The sequence below is a fragment of the Elgaria multicarinata genome, chromosome 1 (genome assembly GCF_023053635.1).
Source record: "Elgaria multicarinata webbii isolate HBS135686 ecotype San Diego chromosome 1, rElgMul1.1.pri, whole genome shotgun sequence".
Classification (NCBI taxonomy): domain Eukaryota; kingdom Metazoa; phylum Chordata; class Lepidosauria; order Squamata; family Anguidae; genus Elgaria; species Elgaria multicarinata.
In genome coordinates, this window is record NC_086171.1 from 187,136,144 (window position 1) to 187,156,081 (window position 19,938).

At 41.3% G+C, this 19,938-nt stretch overlaps 1 protein-coding gene across 1 annotated transcript in view; it reads right to left on the reverse strand.

The window, feature by feature from the left end:
* ARHGAP40 (Rho GTPase activating protein 40) overlaps positions 1-19,938 on the reverse strand; it is a 45,178-nt gene that overhangs the window by 15,506 nt on the left and 9,734 nt on the right. The window contains exons 2-5 of the mRNA XM_063120052.1: positions 12,000-12,196; positions 8,066-8,286; positions 1,305-1,380; positions 124-284 (exon numbers count right to left, since the gene is read on the reverse strand). Coding sequence (XP_062976122.1) covers positions 124-284; positions 1,305-1,380; positions 8,066-8,286; positions 12,000-12,196 — 655 coding nt within the window. The remainder of the gene's footprint in view (positions 1-123; positions 285-1,304; positions 1,381-8,065; positions 8,287-11,999; positions 12,197-19,938) is intronic.

Here is a 19,938-nt window from a genome sequence, read left to right on the forward strand (position 1 = left end):
AACCATGAAGGACAAAAGGGAGAGAGGGATGTGGCAATTCAGGATCAGCTCAAATAATCCCCCCATGCTTTTCTTAATTGTCAAATGCACACAGCAGTCTGCTAAGATGAAGCAAAGTCTTACAGGTAAAAAGCTCTCATCCTTGATCCTCCTAGATTCCCTTGAGAATGATCCTTTGAGAAGGATGGCCGCCTGCTCTGAATACGCTATTTCCATGCTGAATAACTCTTCTCTTGCAGAACCCCTCAATGGTGATGGGAAGTCTTGGATTTCCACTGTATCTGCTAATGACAGAAGTTTGAAAAGAAGAAGAAAAATGCAAAATCTAAATACAAGATCAGCAGAACCTAAACACTTTGCTGAAATATATGAACATCTTCAATGCCTATGGACTGAAGTCGTGTCCATTTGAAGAGGCTATGGAATCTCCTCTAAGAAATCACCACCGCACACTTCGAAAGGACTGCACGTATCTGTTCCTAAACTTTAAAACGGCTGAAGAAGTCTTGGTATATAAGAACTCGTGTCAGAAGAACCTTGCTCACATGCTCACACAAGTAAATTTGGATATTTAACGACTTGCACTCAGTATCTCAATTAAAATCAGTAGTCTCCAACTTCTACAGGCACCTACTACTATAGTTCAAGTTGCATAAATTAACTCAAGTCCTGAAAATCGGTACACCGGAATGGTCTTAAATTCCCATTTGCAATATACAGGAAGACATTAAAGGAAGGAAATAGCATACTGGAGAATATTTACATAAAATTACTGCTCATCAGAAATGTATGTTATGTATGCCTATTTACAAGTAAGCCCCATTCTGTACAGTGGACTTACTCCTAGCACAGGGGTGCAGACCAAAGAAAATTTCATTGCAAGGTCCTTCATATATCCACTTGAGCACTGAAGGACTCCTTAGCTTTTATAATTTCACAAAGGACACCTAGACCCTCAGCTTCTAAATAACATTCTGACCGGGTTCAGAAAAGCTGCAGCACTCATGGGTGCCAGGTTGCATATGCAATCCAGGGAGTCGTCGTGGCATGTGGACCTGGCGAATGTGGATTATACAAAGGTTAATTAACGCTAAAACAGACCATGGGTTATGCAAGGGTTGTTTAACCCTCACATAACCCAAGATTACAAGGTTTGTATGACATGACAACCCCGGGCCAGGGATGCATATTCAAAATAACAGTTGCATATACTCCAGCCTCACTGTGGGTTAAATAACCCACAGTGGACTGTTGTGTTGTGTGAACAGCCCCTCAATCTCCCCATAATACAGCTTCCTTCTTACGTTTCTGAATGTTGTTTGATGATGCCGACCTGCGGTGTGATCGATCCATTTCTGAGTCCATTCCTGGTTCGGTCTCCTAGAGAAAGAGTACAGAACACAAGTAAAGCCACGTATCGAGAAATCTGTTAAGTGGGTAGGACGCCAACTAAATTCAATCCTAGACAGAGACAACAGAACAAACAGACTCCTTGCTAGTGGTTCAATCCAACTAAGAACACTCTATTGCTGGTGTGTGGGTGGTTGGGTGTGCATGTATACAAATCTGCAATCTTAACCAAACAATTGGAACAACCAGTTGCAAAACACTTTAATTTGGAAGATCACAGCCTTTCTGATTTATCAGTTATTGCCACAGAGATGCCATCTGATCCAAAAACAAGGAACGCCTCCTCCCATATGTGCCTGCCTGGACCTTAAGATCATCCATAGGGGTCCTTCTCCATGAGCCCCTGCTGAAGGAAGTGAGGCAGGTGGCTACTAGGAGGAGAGCTTTCTCTGCTCTGACACCCTGGCTGTGGAATGAGCTCCTCAGAGTGGCTCGCTTGGCGCCTACAGTGTACTGCTTCCGTCACCAGCTGAAGACCTTTTTATTTTCTCAGTATTTTAACACCTAGTTTAACTTAAATTTAAACTTTGCTGTTTTAATTCCATATTTTAACCTATATCAATGTTTGCTGTGTGGTTTTATCCTGGTTGTGCTTTTTATATTGAATTTTGTATTTGTGTTTTTAGATTGTTGGTTGTTTTTATGCTCTTCATGGTTTTAATTTTTGTGAACCACCCAGAGAGCTTCAGCTATTGGGCGGTATAAAAATGTAATAAATAAATAAATAAATAAATAAAGAAAGAAAGAAAGAAAGAAAGAAAGCAAACACTTCTGGATATATAGGCTTAGTGCTATAACGCCACATGACCTTAACCTGGAAGTTAACACCTGACATCACTCATCCAAAGCATGTATCACGCCTTGGACTATTTCATACTTCTCTGTCCTATAAGTGCCACATGAACTACAGGGCACTTTGAATCACATCATTGCATCTGAAGAAGGCAGAAGCTGAAATGTTTTCCTTTAAGATTTCAATGTTTTGTTAGTTGCTCTAATATATATGTGTGTGCACACACATGCACGACACATACAAAGAGCTTTTTTAAAAAAAATTACACTACCCCTATGAAGAGCAGAACTCAAAATTCATAGGCAACAGCAAATATGGATGAATCCCATTCTATAGGGCCCATGAAAAGTAGTTTGTCAATGGCTATTATTCTTGACAGCAAGATAAAACCTCCAGATAGTATTTCTTTAAATACAAGGTACTAGACACTTGCATTTTCTTTAGGCCGTTCTTTTCCCAAACTCAAAATTGCTTCCAGTTGTCAGTTTTAATGATTGCCAAGCAGTGGTTAATAATTTCTAAGGTAGTTGACTAGAATTTATGGCATGAGAGTACCAAGATACAATTTCAAAAAGAGACTCATCCCTCCTTGTCTTGAAATCATGCACTCTAATTTCCATGCTAAGGAAAAGCTACTCTGTACGTGCTTGGGTGTCCTCATGATTTCTGCATCTCAGCGAACACAAAGCGTTTGACTAAGCTCTAGTCCGAATTAGAACTCTGACGTCATGCTAACGTAGACCAAAGATCAAGAGGCAAATTGGTGCTAATGCAAGTTAAGTGGAACAATCTGAGTCAGAGAAGTATTTTACTTGTCTTTTTCCTTGAACGAGACCTGCAGCATCCCAGGAACGTAGCAGCTATGGGTCAGTGCACAGCAGGAATGCTGCATTGTGCTGAGATTCTATAGGTCTCCTAACAGACTTTACAGAGTCACTGAACAATTTGGGTGTATTCAAAGACAAGAAGAGCTAAGCTAGTCCATCAGGTTGTTTTGTTGCCTAAAAATAGGTTACTGGGGTGGGGAAAAAACTTAAGTTGGGGATGCAAAGATTCTAAAAGGAACTCAAAGCTGCAAACAAGGAAACTATTCTCTGTGTTTAATCAAGAGAATGGGTTTGATTGCCTGCAAGTTACGAATCATATTTAAAAGACGACGTGTGTTTGTGAAAGGAACTAATTAGCTGTGGGTTTTAATATCATGGATAGTATTAAGTTTGCTTAATATTAGGGCTGGAACCTTTTTAATCTGTTTAAAATTTGATTAGTTAATCAACTGATGACTAATCAGGTTGGGTGGATTTAATGCTGGCTGGGGACTGTTGGGAATTGCAGGAGTTTTTTGTGTCTAAACGTGCATAGGATTGAGCCCTGAGTTGTAAATTTTCCTGCATGTCATCCTCTCTCTCAAAAAGACGGATATATTGTGGGTTTGGTAAAATGAAAAGTTTATTTTAGTTTTATTAGCTGAAGTGATTAGGTCAGGTAGTGATTAGCCAGTCATAGGTCAGGTGATTAGGTCAGGTAATAGATTAGTTGTTTTTAAAATCAGTTGACAATCCTAATGTATACATGTATACCTGCAGACTATTAATATTGTATTATGTCTAAAACATATTCAGAAGCAAAATCTTTATCTTATTCATATTTGAACCCTTTGAAACTGAAATCCCTCATATGAACATAGAAATCTCCTGATATTATGTTGGACCAAGTGTCAAAAGCTCTCCCAAGGACTTGGGCAGGAAGGGATCTTTTCCAACACTGTTACCTGACTGGAAATGAAAGGGACAGAATCTGGGAGTTAATGCATGCAAAACATGTTCACTGCCACCGAGTTCTAAGCCTTTTCTTACCCTGTGGTCCTCTCTAATTGATACATACATACACAGAGAGAGAGAGAGAGAGAGAGAGAGAGAGAGAGGGTTTGTGTACAGCAGTAGTGGAAAAGCTGTGGTCTTTCAGATGTTTTTGCACTTCAGTGCCCATCAGCCCCAACCACCATGTCCAATAGTCAGGGGTGATGGGACTGGAGTCCCACAATATTTGGATGGCCACAAGTTCCCAGCCTAATATGCAGCCTAGGCATGGATAATTCAGCCTATGAGCATTCCATGTTAATTTCACATGTTTTCATTCCTAAATCTATTCTGCCCCATTCCAGTATTAACGTACAATTGTTTAAAATCTGCACAAAAACATCAATATAAATATGCATTTAAATACATATTTTCTTTTAACGTAAACATTTATAAATGCATTTTATCCTCAAATGCCAATTTCTAAGAACATATTTTGGTACGTTTTTGGAGCCAAGAACAGCATCGTAACATTTGGAGAAGTGTGAAATCCAAAGAATAATTATATTCCAATCTGTACATTAGGCCAGGAAACATAGATCAGTTTGGTTTGCATCAGAATTTGCGAAGACTGACTCCCTGTACATGCAAGCATGTACACACTCACACAGGGAACTTCAAGTCATACAGGACAGCACAGTATGCTATCTGACTCCAATAATTACTGCAAAATACTGAAGGAGCAACACAGTGGCTAGACACACAACATTCAGCCCTAAAGTCCTGAATTCCTTATTACATTTAAGGAAGGACACCTATCCAGGATAGAACACAAATTGGGCGAAAAGCTTACAAACGGAGCTGCCAATGGCAATGTGGAACCATCTTTCGCATGAACTAGATCAACCTTCTCCAAATTGGTGCCTTCCAGATGTTTTGGACTGCAACTCCCATAATCCCGAGCCAGCATGGCCACTGGCTGTCGAGAACATTATCTCAAGGGTATCTAACAGCCTAAAACCTATCTAAGATTTGTCAGCATGATTTGGATCAGGGCTGAAGTGTGGCATGGAAAAAAAGCAGAATTTATTTATTTATTTATTTAAAACATTTGTATCCCGCCCTATATCATTAAGACCTTAGGGCGGCGTACAGATAAAAACATGCAGTACAAAACAATAAATATGCAGAGTTAAAAACAAATTATTGGTGGATGAGCACTGAAGCAAAGAAATATTGGAAGCAGATTCTATATACCATTAACAAGATCTTGAAAGAGATTCAGTCTAAAATGTGCTAATTGGTGTAATTTAAAGAAAACGTTTCTAAAGATTAAAAAATGACTTATTATTAAATGTAACCAGAAATAAAGAGAAATAAAATTATTTAATTATTTTTTTTAAAAAAAATTATAAGGAAACTCCAAGTTTAAAAGAAATGGCTTATTAAACAGTGTAGCTTGTCTGTTTTAAATAGGCTCACGTGGCGCATTCAGGACAAATAAGGAACTCATAAATCAGAAAGCTTAAAGAGGAATGCAAGTGCTTTAAAGGTTTCTATACTGCTAAACAAAGTTTTAATAGATTATCTTTTTCCTCTGGTGTAGGCTTGCTTTGTAGCATGTACAGCTATGTTTGTATTTGTATTTTGCTTTGGCCATTTAAAACTGCATAAAACACTGGGGGTGGGGTGGGGTTTAAAGGATCTGGAATTTCCCCAAACTAACTTCCTCTTATATCATCTAAAGCAAGGGTGGGGAAATTCTTACAGCCCATGGGCTGGATTCAGTTTTGGAGAAGTTCTCAAATGCTGTGTTCCAGTGGCAGGTGGGGCAAAAAAGACAGGGACAAAAGCAAACAAAAAACAATCAACAACAACATATTGTTGCTTAAAGCTCTTACTGCCAGTAACTAACTTTTAGGAGAGGCATTTCAACCTTTTAGAATTGGGGGGGGGGGGGCTTGCACAACAGCTGGGAAACCACCAAATTGTCAGGTCTCCTGGGCCCCCAGGCAAGTACACATTTTAACAAACTGGCACGGGAGGTCAGTGAGACTTCTTTATTGCAGGAAATCCCATGGCAAAAGCTTAATGGTTCCACACTTGAGAAATCATAGAGCTGATGGTCAGTAGCTATAGGCTCCAAGAAATTCCAGAACAGTCAAAAGTTAGCCACTACTACCGTGACGAGAGCCCCAACAATGTGGTTTCCCCGTTGCTGTCTCCATGGTTCTGAACACTAGCGAAGGTCAATCCATATGAGGGTTCCAAACCCGGACAATAGAGGAGGATTCTTGACATGATGTCTCAGGCAATCAAATTCTTGGAAGGCCAAACAAAGCACATCCAAAGAGAGCTAGTCCAACCTCGGCTCAAACGTTGGTAACTCAAAGGAACATGTGGCCGAAACAAGATCACAGGGAAAGTATACCCTCAAACGCAAGGAGTTACGTGCCACAGCTTTCGCATATGCCACTCCTTGCCACATGAGTCCAGGCAGAGGAGAGAAAAGGTCCAACAATCAATGATCAAACCCAGTCTGCTGGTGCACTGAGCTGACGACAAACAAAAACACACAATCCACAGCAAACAAGAGTTCAAGTCTATGAAAAGTCTCACAGTACTTTTCATGGCAAGTTCTTAGCAATCCAAAGTTCCACCTAAAAGGGAGAATGCACAGAGTGCCCCAGAGTCTCAGATGGTGATGGATCCAATCAGGGAGGTTTTCTGGGAAATACATGGCAGATGTTCCTAGCAAAGGCTCCTGACCTTCGCACCAGCTTAAAAAGGGAGGCATAGGCCTCTTCCAGACAACTTGGTAGACAGGGGCTTTGGCCTTTCAGCAATGCCCCTGTCCAAACAGCACTGCTCAGCTCACCAAGATGACGTTTCAATCTGGGCAGCCCTTCTGCAAATCTCCACCCTTTCTCTATCAATTTCTCACAGACAGTTTCTTGCCCAAGGCCAAGACGAGCAGGTCATTTGCGGGAAATGGAAACACTTCTACAACTCTGTTCTGAGAATGTTGACAGAGATCAATTCACACAGCTTGTAACATTCCAGAGGCTAAACAGGCACCAAAGCCTTCCAGACTGCTTCTAATTAAATCCTAGCTAAACTACAAGACCCACAGCCATGGTTTCCATTCCTGACACAAATGATCAGTGGCTGAGAGAAAATGGTGGAGCCAAGTGAAGGGGCAGGGCAATGTGGGAATCCCAGGAGGGCCAAATTTGGCTCTGAGGCCTAAGTTTCCCCACCCCTATCAGAACTGTGCAAAATCAGAAACTTTTTTTCTCCACAAGACAATTAGCAAGTGTGTGCTTCCCCCCAGCTTCCTCTGGGCATTATCCAATGCTGCCACAGTGCTAGCATTAATTCGCTGAGCCAGTGTCATCCAACAGGCCGTTGGCCACTGTGTGAACACAGTACTTGATTGGAAGGAGCCTTGGTCTGATCCAGCACAGCTCCTCTTATGTTCTTAACGTCATTAGTGCTTGCGAGGCAAAGGGGGAAAGTGGCAATTGGCCTCTGAAATTCTTTTTCCCTTTGCGCAGCAAGCGCAAATGATGTAGTGCTAGCACTGGCTTATGCTAGCACAAAGTCATTACTGCTAGAACTGTATCAGCATTGGATACTGTTCTGTCTGCTTCTATTTACATTAAAAGACTATCTTTTGCACACTAAGGCTACATCTAAGGATTATCCCAGGAAAATGGAGGGATCATCTCTGCCTGCTCCCAGGAACCACTGTGTGTCATTTGCATGCACAGGGATGATTCCGGGACGATCCTGGGATAAATGGCTGGTGTAGACATGCCCTAAGAATTGTTGAACAGATTCAATTAATGGCTCTAACATTACAGGGAGGGTTGTAAGAGAGACAACTGTATGCCCATGCTCTGATCAGCTTACACAGAGAGAGGGAGAGAGAGATTTGGCTACAGGATTCAACCTTATCAGGGAAGCTGCTTTTTTCACATCAAACTGTTAATTCAGAAATAAGAGCCATTGGGGGGAGGGGCAGAACTTGCCATAGACTAGAACATGTGGACTAACATACCCCAGAGCCAACCACTCCAAAAATGTCTCTGACATCACGGACAGGTTGCTTGTTCTTCTTCCGCCGGGAGCGGGTATAAGTATCCAACCTTCGCTGTACAGCTGCCGCCTGAGTCTTGGTCAATGTCGAAAGCAGGACATAGTTGCCATTCTCCACAGTATGGTCCCCAATCAAGTCGGAGAGCCCTGCGTCTTGCAGCCATTCGGCTTCAGCTTCTCCTTCTAAGAAGCAAAGAATAAGGAGAAGATCACAAAGAGAAAGAGAAGGCTGAAAGTCTATTACTTTAGCTAAACATGGCTTCAGGCAGTTGCCTCCAGTTGTTGAGGAACTCCAACTCCCATCAGCCTCAGGCTCAGCCATCCTGGCAATGGTGAGGAATGATAGATAGTAGTAGTTCAACATCTGGAGGGCCACAGATTCCCCAGTGCTGCTTTAAGGGGCTCCTTATTCTCCAAGAATCATAGAGTTGGAAGGGCATGGTGGGCCAGAATGCCCAGCTGCCAGCCTTGTGCCAGGTTACCACACTTATCCTAGTTTTAGTAGTCACCTCCACTCTCAGACCCTGCACTAGACAGAGAAACTGTGCTGTTAACTATTACATAACAGACACAATTTCAGCATGTGAAGCTTTTCCAAGGATAGAACTAGAGGGATGGAAATGTGTTAAATTTTGGGCTCTCATTCAGCTGTTAAAGCCACAGATCATATAACCCCTTTCCATATTGGGTTAGAATATTGGTCCATCTAGCACAGGATGTCTAGTCCAACTGACAGCAATTTTCCAAGATTTCAGCAGAGAGTCTTTGTCATCCCTGTTGTCTAAGATTGACATGCAAGGAGATGCCATTGCTAACTGGAACAAGGTGCTTAGATGCACAACTGCCTTCTTTTGAGGTTTTCAAAGACTGGTATCCATCATGGCCAATACAAAGGTTTAAATAACATAATGCGCAAAGAAAATCCACAACATACTGAAGTGCCTATTTAAGTACCACTAATGAAATACTCCATAACGTGACGTGAGGAAGCCTTCGCAGGAACGAAAAGTTTGGAAAAAACTCAAATCCCAGAAGCACAGCCTCTTCCATCCAATCTGCTTAACTAATAAAATAGAAATCTGAACGTGTTGCATGCTGCTTGGCACAGGAGCTCTTAAAAGGATAGAGGCTCTAGCCCTACACAGGCATTCACTTGCTCACATACAGGGCTAAAGTGTGGAGGAGGATGTGGGCACATCCCCACACAGCCGGTATCCAGTTAGACCCTGGTGCATTGAGCACAAAGGTCTGTAGTGAGCTCTGTGAATGCGGTCAACTGAACATGGTTATAGAGTTTCCATGATCATAAACCCTGCCTTATCAGGGTTTCTGATCATGGGAACATTGTCTGAAGACCTTCACACGCAACATGCAAAAGTCTAACTAGAAGCCAGGGATGCTGGATGCAGGGTTTATGTGCATGTTCACATCCTCCTCCATACGTTAGCCCTTCGCCCGTACAGATGGACACTTGCGTAGGGCTTCTGTCACCGTTGGAATATGCATTGTGGAGGTTTTAAAGCAGAAAGCGGAGGATGCATTGATAAAAGGCCAACACATTTTCCATTCTCAAATGAAGACAAAAGCATAAGTTCCCATCCAGATCTCTGGTTGGCCACTGTGAGAACAGAATGCTGGGCTTAATAGGTCTTTGATCTGATTCTGCATAGCTCTTATGTAAATTAGCAAGTTACCAATTCAAATTTCACTGCTGCCATGAACTCAATAGGGGGCACTATTCCCTCAGCCTCCCATTTGCAGTATGGGGCTAATGCGGACCTAACTTACAGTGTTGTTGGGAGGATTACAAGATAATTGTGTGAAGTGCTTTGAAGACTCTAAACACTACATGAATGCTAACATTATTATTACTACTACTTCTAGTAAAATGGAGCTGCACTGACTAAAATGCACAGGGCGTTTTAAAAGTTCTGTTCCACAAATAAAATTATTCTCAGCACTTTTATATTTCTCTCTCTTTCGGGATTTAGACTGATTTAGACTGACTGACTAACCCACCTTGGGACTGCCATGTCCCTATCTGGACACAACAAATGGGGGCATTACTGCCAATTCTTTTGAGAATAAATTTCCATTTATCTCAAAAGGGTATCCATCTACTTTTTCCTTTGTAAAGCTTGATTCTCTTTGCAGGGCTTTGTATTCCCCTCCTATTTATTATTGCTCCTATAAATCCTTTGTTTGTATTTTTTTTTAGACTTGGTGATGTCCAAAAATATTTTAGCAACATACATTATTACCAAGGGCTACTGGACTATTTGCAGCACCACCTAGTGGTTCAAAACAACAACAAGGTACAATTTACAATACTTTCTGTAGCACTGGAATTTATAGGGCAACACCCTGCCACCACACACACACACACACACACACACATTTTTGAACACAAAAAAAGCAGTATAAAAACCTCCTGCTATGTTGTTGTTCTGGTTTTCTTTTGACATGCATTGGACACAAGCAATGACAGAAATTCCCATCTCTTCTCAGTTCCTCAGAGAACAGGCAGAAGTAGTGGTCTCCTGTCAAAATTTTCATTTCTTCTCCCCTCATGTCTAGCCAGACATATTGCAAACCTGAAGGCACGGAGCCACAAAACATCTATTTATATCTCATCCCTTCTTGGTGAAGGAATGAAGTGTATACCACAGATCAATTAAGCACTACTGTGTTTGAATATGGCTCTTTCAAAACAGACTCTTTTTTTTAAAGGAGGGGTATTAAGGACACTTTTAGCAGACTTAAAAATATAATATATGCTATACGTTTTGTCTATACCCCCTACCCCTGAGCACAATTTGAATAGCCACATATAATGGGTACATTTACACAGAATGTTGAGCTACCCTGATTATTAATGGAGAATATACATCTGTGCATGCAGGCAAATTCATTTATTTTATTTAAAATTATTTTTTTAGGTTGCCTTTAAAGTTAGAACCCTCTCAAGGTGGTGTATGAAACAAAAACAAGAGATTTTCCAGAATCCATGAGCTGCAATAAGGTTCTGGGGTGGCTTGTTAACCATGGCAACAACCCACGCTGACCAGATTTGCATATCATGAGAAGCAGTGGTGCCCGCCTGCCAAGCCTTGAATATACACATTGGTGGCTGACACACACTGCAGCCCCTTATGGTTTATTTAACCCATAGTGTGTGCCATCGATAGTGAAAAATGGCCATTCTGCGCAGCAGATGAATACTATTAATGTGGGGATATTGCCTATGGAAATGAGGTTGAGAGGCTTTAAATCTCCCTCTTCCAGCAGCACCTATGGCGAACTCTCGAGTTCATGACATATGTGAGATTCAAGTAAGGGATTTTTGGATTCATAGCTCAGGGCCAAACTAGACATGATGCTGATCATGATATAAGTTCAGTTTTTTAAAAAACAACACCACAACGTCACAGATCATAAAAACAACACCCTACCAGATTTGGGCCATGGAGGTGCTGGGAAGGGTGCCTTAAACCCTTTGCTCCCACCACAATTCCAGTCTGAATCAATGACCCAATTGGCTACTTGCCTGGCAGAGAAGCTATCATTGGCAGCAGTAAAAGTTTTCCTTGAAGGGCAAATAGCAAACATGGAAGGATCCAATTCAGATTAGATCCACTGGGTGGGAGGCAACAGTCAAAGCCCCCCTCCTACTACCATCATGGTTGGGTCCTTCCCCTTGCAGCTGCAACATGTTTTTAAACACAATCAAGTAAGGGCTGATGACACAATTAATGTTATGTCCACTATGCTATGCCAGCTGCGTTTTAAATACACAGCCAAGATTAGTCCAAATAATATGCAACCTTACTCAACGATGAGTAACCAGACAGTCATAATAATTATTCTCAGTTCCTACAATCCCAGTGAGATGTTACCTTCTGGGGGTTTGGCATCCATAAGGTTGCACTCTTCCGGCTCAGATTCAGTACTCTCTTTGATGCTTTCCACCTCTAGCCAAAAGGTATCCATTGATAAGTTGCTCGAGGAGTCTGCCCTGGAATGCCTGCATTCCGGATGCAGGAGCTCCAAGGAGGTCTTCTGAGGAAAGCAGCTCATTTTGCAAGGACAATTTCTGATGCTGAGAGAGAGAATGAACACAAGAGCATTACACACAAGAGTATCTGCTCAACATTCACATTTACTGAGCAAACACATCAACACTCTCCAAGCCCAATCAACAAGGACAACTTCCAGAAGAGAGATAAAACTCTAAAATGTCCTATTTTTCTATTTTTGTTTAGTGACAGCATGGGCTGAAGGATGAAAAAGAGCCCAACTACTGACGTGAATGGAATCTATACACGTTTCCTTGTACTGTCCTTTCTGTGACCTAAAAGGAAACACCCTTCAGAGCATGCAAAAGCAACATCAAAGGCCCAGAGCAAGTCTGTGACAGTAAGGGTTCCACAGAGGGCCTATGCATTTCCCATCATTCCCAGCCAGCCTGGCTTAAGGCACCAGGCTGGGCAAGACTGGTTTTTCAGAAAGCACACAGATTTCATTAGCTGCGATGGGAGAAAAGAAGGGTATGGCACCATTACAAACAGCTCAGGACTTTCAAGCTATTTCTAGCTATTTATTAGGTAAATAGGCCACATACCCAATAAAAAAAGATACACATGACTTCTTTGCCTGCTGACTATTAAGAAACTTTACGCAGTCATTTTTTGGCCCCAATGACCCTCTCCTGTCCAAGCCCCCAAATTTACAGCATCATGTATGGCATACTGATGACACCTCACTCCAGAACCTCCAGAGAATTTCAGCAAAAAGTTTCATATAGATAGCATGGAGGACAGGATAGAACCTTGCAGCATCCTACATTAACATCACAGGGCTAAGGAGACATTCCCCAGAACTATCTTCTGGAATCAACATGTCAGGTAGGAGTGGAACCACCAGAACATGGTAACCCACTACATTTTGGATGCTAACATTCAAAATTGTGCTTGACATAGAGCTCCTTGCCCTCAACTCAACAGGTAGAAAATAAGGTTGCCTGATACATGAAGACCTTTTGAGATTTTGTTTAACCTAGGAATTGCCATAGCCGAATGGGACCGAACATGTTGCCTACCACATGCTCATTGCTGTCCATTAACAACCCCCAAAACTGAAAACCCTGGGTTGTTTAGGGGATTAAACAATCCAGAATTAACAGATCAACAAACCATGGGTTAATCATGGGTTGTTTAACCTCTAAACAACCCAGAGTTTCCAGGTTCAGATGTCATGATAATTGAACGTGGACGTGATACACACATTCCCGCTCAGCCCTGACAACCCATGGTTGCAACAACCTAAGTTCCGTCATTACGTGCAAACCAAGTCTTAGAGTTAAAGCAAGTGAAGGCACAGCACCACTAACATTATGGTTGCATGCAAGCCTTGTTTCAGAAGTATAGGAAAAACCAATTAATCTCTTCTGAGGCAGCATATACTGTCAAAAAAATTCCATAGATAACAGTAAAGCTTTTAAATCCCCATAAAGATAAGATACTATAAAGCAGGTTTTCAGCTAACATCTGTCCAAGGCTAGCTGGCGTGGTGTCTCCTGTCAAAGGGTTTTGCAACATCATTCTAATGGCTTCTCCAACCTCCAATCATATACGTTTGTCTCTTCATCTCAAGACGTTACCTTGATGTCCTTTGGCACCCATATTAACTTCATAGTCTAGAAGAGTGCAACATGCATTGCTTCCAGGATTCTATACATTACATTCGCTAAAAAAAAGAAGGGCATTTTCCCAGTATTTTAGAAATCCCAAACTATAGGGGGAATAAGACATTTAAGTATGCTTGGTAACAAATTTACAAAAAAAAAAAAAATGAATAACATGAAGGGGCAATGAAGGTGAAGAGCTTGTTAAAGATAAAAGTTCTCTTTCCAATGTCTATGTTCACCTTAGTATTCCCCTCAGAATCAAAGTACAAACGACATGTGTCATCCATTTTACACTTCTACAGAAAACCAATATTTATTGTAGCAGAAAGAAACTACATTCAACCCATGATTTCCTGCATTCAACCGATGCAGGAAATCCACTACTACAATCTCATTGGATAGAAGCCATCCAACCTCTGCTTTTAAAAAATCTCTAATGAAGGAGAGCCCATCACCCTCCTGAGGCAGTCTGTTTGACTGTGAAATAGTTTATCTCAAAACACTAGAACCCTGGATCCATTCAACAGCTTGGGGCCATGATACCCAAAAGACTACCTCCTTCCATATGACCTTGCCCACAGTTTAAGATATGGTTTGGAGGCTCACCAAGAGAGGTTAGATTGGTGGAAACACAGGGCAGAGTATTCTCTGTGGTTGCTCCCTGACTTGTGGAATTCTGACCCTCTAAGAAGGTTAGACCAGCTCCCTCTTAGTTTACTTTTAGGCAGGCTGTTAAAACTTTTTGTTATTGTTCTGAATTGCTTTTAAGCTATTTTAAAAGTATTTGCTCCATGCAGTTTTTGCAATGTATTTTTTCTCCTGTTCTTAATTTTGTATGTTGTTTTAAAGTTCTAAAACGGTTTTAACATTTTAAATTTCAGGTTGCCTTTTCTGAGCTCAAAGGGGTCAGACATAATTTTATAAACAAATAAATAATGCATTTCAAAAAGAAATAGAACACACACACTATAGATTATGTAGGTGTGTGTGTGTGTGTGTTCTATTTCTTTTTGGAAAGCTTTATTTAGAGCTGCTGTTTTTTTTATATAAATTAGAATCCCTTATGTTTTCTGGAGGCATGTCTTGGAACCCAAGAAATACTTTGAATTAAGCAACACCTAGAAATGCTGGCGTCAAACCATACGCTTCAAACTATTTCCCTTTGAAGATAGCAAGGAAGGAACACTGAGAGTCCTCTGTGGGTAGCAGCAATTTAGATACAAGTACAGATTGTGTGATACAAGTATTCGCTGGGGCACCTGAAAAAGTACAGTGGAGTAAAGGGTCATGAAAGTGGGTATAAATAATCGAGTTCACTCAGACACATCATAATTATTAAAAAGCTTAAATGACTGTGCTGCTTTGCACCCAATCCTAGAACATAGTAACGTGTAACACTGTGCTTATGTCTATGCACTAAACCTCTGGGAATACTAATATTAATGCATGAAGTATAGAAGTAGCATATGCACTTTGGAAACTTGGGCCAAAGAGTGTTTCCTGCAGCAGTTATGACAACTAGAACTGTCCTGAATCTCATTATAATGAGATCTTGTTAGAACTGACATCCATTACATATGTTTAAGAACTCAAATCACAAATGACCAGCTGCTAATTTTCTATCCAAGCTACTTTTATCTCTCTCTCAACCTGGTCTGTGTGAGAAGCCTGAGGCAAATTAGTCATCTAGCAGAACAACCCTAGGCAGCTTTACTCAGAAGGAAACCCAAGTTGCTCCCAGTAAAAATGCATGGAAATTCAGTCTAAAGTGTTCTATCACTAACATTATTCTAGCATTAGAAGCCATCAAGCATTATATGACTTTCAATCTTTACCACCATAAAACAAAGACAAATAAGGATCAAAACTATTATTGTATGCCCTTTGCATGCATGATCCATAAATATAAATTATATAGTCAGTTGTTTCAAGGTTGGCACATTCCACCCAAGGAACTACCAAGATCCCAAGTGACTGGTTTCATCCTCCATGTGGAAGGAACATTGAAAAATGCAGGGCAAAAATCCAAGCAGCTTCCCAGTTCAGCAGCTGTGTTAATAAAGAGCATTTCCTCCTATTGTTTGCAGCTGCTTTAAAGAGTAGAGTTGCTTGCCACAAATACAAGCCAACAAAAATGTGATCTTCTATACAGTGGTTGCCGGTTTACTCAGAATAAAAGGGGAATGGTGGAGTGTCTTAAAAATGTAACCAACAACACTGGAAGATGCAAATGCCAAATACTACAGTCATTTCTAGGGGAAAATACCGTAACATAGGCAAAAAGGGTTGATTTGCATAAAAATGAGGAGCCCTGTGAAGGATACCTCACTGCATGAATGGATGACCAGGGTGGTTCTCAGCCTGTTCTGCAATGCTTTTTTCAGTCATGTGAATTAGGCCAAAGACTCACAGATAGAGATCACTCACACACACACACACACACACACACACACACACACCCCAAGTAAGAATTTGCTGGATGGGAGAGCATTGGATTGTAGAAAGCCAGAGGAACCTAAAGACAGCTGCAAGGAACATAGCTCTTCCGCTAACCTTCAACTAGTATCTCAAGGTCAAATAAGCAGTTGGCAGAGAGATGATGGATGAAAGGGATAAAAAAGGCAAGGGGGGTTAACGCAATGGGAAACTAAGTCCCTCTTTAATTTGCTTCCAAGGTTTTTTTTGCCCCAAGCACTCTCATTCCAATAATGGATTGTGCTAGGCAATTACTTAAACCTACGTAGACGAGATCAACTGATACTAGGCCTCCCCTGCATTGCAGGAACTTTATGTGGCCTGAGTAAACAAAAGAGGTGGGAAAGCAGCCAGATCTGACTAGCAGAAAACTGTTCTAGCATAGGGGAATCTAGCTGGTCCCACAGCATAATGATCATCCCTAAATACACATTGTCGTATTGAAGGTCAGAAAAATGGAAAAAAAAACCTGAACTACAGAGTAAAAAACTGAACTACTAAGTACAGTTCTCCCTACCTACAACTTAAAGTAATTTGGCGTAAGAACAACTTCTTCCAGTCAATTCCAATCCAACAGTTCTCAGTAAGGTTTGAAGTGTAAGCTGTTTACTGGATCACAACCTTCAAACGGCTTCACACAGAAATAAGTCCCACTGGCCTCCAAAGGAACTCATTTTTGTATACTGATGCACAAGGTTTATTGTTGTTGTTGTTGTTGTTGTTGGAGGGATAGGAGAAAATCAACTATGGCTCCATAAACTTTTCATACGTATATGATCACCCATATTTTTCTTTAACCTCTCCCATGTTCCAATTCAGCAACAGAGATACAACATCATTACTGTCATGTTTACCACTGGTCTTTCCATCTTTTCTTTCCCCAATAACTATCTAGATCAGGGATTGGCCAACTTATGGGTGCCATACCTTTTGGCCTATAACTCCCATAAACCCTAGCCAGCATCGCCAATGGTGATGGACCATGGAGCTTCTGGAGAAGCACAAGCTTGGTATGGAAACTATAATCCAAGAAATGCTGGGATTTGAAATCCCAGCAACTCCCCTATGAGGAAAGGTTAAAATCCTTGTGGCATTGTTTAGCTTAGAGAAAAGGCAAGTAAGCTGAGACATGACGGAGCAGTACAAAATTATGCATGGTGTTGAGAATGTGGATAGGGAGACATTTTTCTCTGTCTCATAATAATAGACCTTGGGGTCATCTCATGAAGCTGATTGGTAGGAGATTCAGGACAGATAAAAGTACTTCTTCACACAGAGCATAGTTTAACTATGGAATGTGCTACTGCAAGACATACTGTAGCAACGACCACCAATTCGGATGGCTTTAAAAGGGGGCTAGACAAATTCATAGAAGTTAAGGCTATGAATGGCTGCTAATCCTGATGGCTATATGCCACCTCCAGTATCAGAGGCAGTACGCTTATGTACACCAGTTGCTGGGAAACATGGGTGGGAGGGTTCCATTGCACTCATGTTCTACCTCTGGGTCTCCCTATGGCAATTTGTTTGGCCAACGTATGAACAGAATGCTGGACTAGATGGCCTTTAGTCTAGTCCAACATGACTCTCCTTATAAAATGTCAACATGGCAGGAGTAGTCAACAATGGAATGGAATCAGAAACTTCCTGTAAAATTAAGCTAGGAGCCTACCAGATGGTGCACACGCCTAACTGATCTCTTGACAGACCTAAGTTGTGGTGAAGCTGAGGCAAAGCAGAGAAAAGCAAGGTGATCTGTATATGGCAAGAGGAAGCTAACCTGATTCAGAAGATTTTAGAGGGGCCAGAAGAGGGGAAATCAGGATTGCATGTCAATCTATTGGCATATCAGCCACTGTGATGGAGTGGCTGATCTCCTTGCAGTTCCTGCTTTATCCAGAGCTGGGCAGTCACTCCAACAGGCTGAATCTCTACCTGGCAACTTTCAGATCACCTGTTCCAATATTCACCGCAGGCTTACGTTCTGACACCTGTTCTGTTGTGTGCAGACTGCCAGGACCTCTGTGTGTATTTAACATGCTTCCAAAGCCTTTCAGCACCATCTTGCAAATGTGACCTTGGCGTCATCTGCCCCAGAATCAACTCCTACCAATATAGTTCAAACCAATGCAGAGTACTTAAAACTTTTGTCTTTTATGAGCATGTTTTGCATTCCCTCGCCCTAAATGTTTTAAATACTTTTGAGATAAGTGATATATCCTTGTCCCCAAACAATCTCACTTCAAACAATGATATTCAAATAGTGACCAAGCACCTTCAGGCACCATAGAAATCCAGTCATTGTTAACTCTCTTTTATAGACAATAGTTGGAATGCTTTACAAGCACTGCGCATGTAGTTGCAGACATAGCAGGTGTAGAGCGCCTTCACAGACAAAAGTCCAGCTTCCTATTTACTTTCAGGGAGATCAATTTTGCCTCCAGTACATATGTAAGTCAGCTGAGTACCAGCCTAAGAAGAATGTCAACTGAGCTGATTTTACATGCAGACTTTTACCCCGTCTTGTAGACTGGGAGGAGAAATTAAAATATTTCTATAAATACTGTTATGAAAATACATAATTTGTTCATAATCCTTCCAGGGACATCGTAAACTTCAGGCTTGGAAGGAAGGCAATCAGTTTATGTAAATATCTTTACAATATATTTCAATAATGTAACTTTAAAAAAAAAGCTTTTGCATGCTCCAAATATAGGATGTTATTTTTATTTTAGTTATTGCATTTATATTCCATCTTTTGTCTTTCAAGGAACCCAAGACATCGTACATACTCCTCCTCCTCTCCATTTTATCCTCACAACAAAAACCCTTTGAGGTAGGCTGGGCTGAGAGTCTGTGACTGGCCCAAAGTCACCCAATGAGCTTCCATGGCAGAGTGGGAACTAGAAGCCAAATCTCCCAACTTCCAGTCCAAGACTTTAACCACTACACCACATAGTCTTGCCCTATTTGAGTTTTAAAGCTGTTCTGAAGGGCAGCTTCATAGGTAATGCATGATCCCCAAGTCGTTGCTTCCGTGGCTAGCTGGCACTATACTCCTTCCCTGGAATATATGGGGTGAAATGTCCTAGACAGATGTCATCTTTCACCCTGGCTCATACTGCATTGTTGTACAATTATTTTTCTCTGTTGTAAAAACTGCCTTGGTTTACCCCAGGAGTGGGCAGCCTGTGGTCCAGGGGACCACATGACCTAATTTCAAAAGCCCTCTGAAAGCAGACTTCTGGGAAGAGTGATCACTCCTTCGCCCCTACAGCCTGCTGGGGAGGAGGGAAGAGGAGAAAGGAATGTCAGAAAGAAAGACAGAAAACATGATACTCTTGCCCAGTTTTGACTGGGACCCCACCTGCTGCTGGCATGCAGCAGGGGGAGGGGAATAGATCAGCCCCTTGACAAAATAAAAATAAAAATGTATGCCTACCTCTGGTTTATATACAATATAGAGAGCAAGCCATGTTCAAGAAGAGGGCATGCACATTTATTTATTTAACATTGCCAGGTGGCTTACAGCAATAAAGTACATAAAACATTTAAAATATTAAAAGCAATGAAAACATGGCAATAAAACAATAAAAACAGCAACAATAAAAGGCAATAATAAAACCAGCAACAATAACAACACAATGGCAGCGGCAGCAGCAACAACAGTAGTC